The 779-nt window shown below is 59.4% G+C and overlaps 1 protein-coding gene across 1 annotated transcript; it reads left to right on the forward strand.

The window, feature by feature from the left end:
• Window positions 1-4: 4 nt before the first annotated feature.
• Window positions 5-766, forward strand: LOC104916117 (homeobox protein Nkx-2.2-like; the record flags this gene model as incomplete). Its single annotated transcript, XM_010727099.1, is given in 2 exon segments — window positions 5-121; window positions 123-766. Coding segments are annotated over 2 exon segments (519 nt in total), but the record flags the coding sequence as incomplete, so codon positions are not given.
• Window positions 767-779: the final 13 nt, after the last annotated feature.

Consider the following 779-nt stretch of genomic DNA (forward strand, 5'->3'; position numbering starts at 1 on the left):
CGGCTCCAAGTCCCCGGAGCCGTCGGCCGACGAATCGCCCGACAACGAGAAGGAGGCGGCGGGCGGAGGGGACGCGGGGAAGAAGAGGAAGAGGAGGGTGCTCTTCTCCAAGGCGCAGACCGTACGAGCTGGAACGCCGGTTCCGGCAGCAGCGGTACCTGTCGGCGCCGGAGCGGGAGCACCTGGCCAGCCTGATCCGCCTGACGCCCACCCAGGTGAAGATCTGGTTCCAGAACCACCGCTACAAGATGAAGCGGGCCCGGGCCGAGAAAGGTATGGAAGTGACTCCTCTCCCCTCCCCGCGGCGGGTGGCCGTGCCGGTCCTGGTGCGGGACGGCAAGCCCTGCCACACGCTCAAAGCTCAGGACTTGGCGGCCGCCACCTTCCAGACGGGCATCCCCTTCTCCGCCTATAGCGCCCAGTCCCTCCAGCATATGCAATACAACGCCCAGTACAGCGCGGCCGGCAGCCCCCAGTACCCCACAGCGCACCACTTGGTACAGGCGCAGCAATGGACTTGGTGAGCGCGGGCTGAGCGCACGCACACGGCCCCGCACGCACCCACACACGCAGAGAGGAGGAAAAAATAACGATAAAGAGACATGGAAAGGAGGAAAAAAAATAAGAGAGAGAGAAAGAGAGAGAGAGAGAGAGAGGAAGAGACAGACTGATGCTCCGAAACTAAAATCGAAACGACGGGGGAAGGAGCGGAGAGGGAAGCGCTATTATTATTATTATTATTATTGCTATTATTATTATTATTATGGTTTCTTTTTTTT

This window comes from Meleagris gallopavo, unplaced genomic scaffold, assembly GCF_000146605.3.
Source record: "Meleagris gallopavo isolate NT-WF06-2002-E0010 breed Aviagen turkey brand Nicholas breeding stock unplaced genomic scaffold, Turkey_5.1 ChrUn_random_7180001870017, whole genome shotgun sequence".
In the NCBI taxonomy this organism is placed as follows: Eukaryota; Metazoa; Chordata; class Aves; order Galliformes; family Phasianidae; genus Meleagris; species Meleagris gallopavo.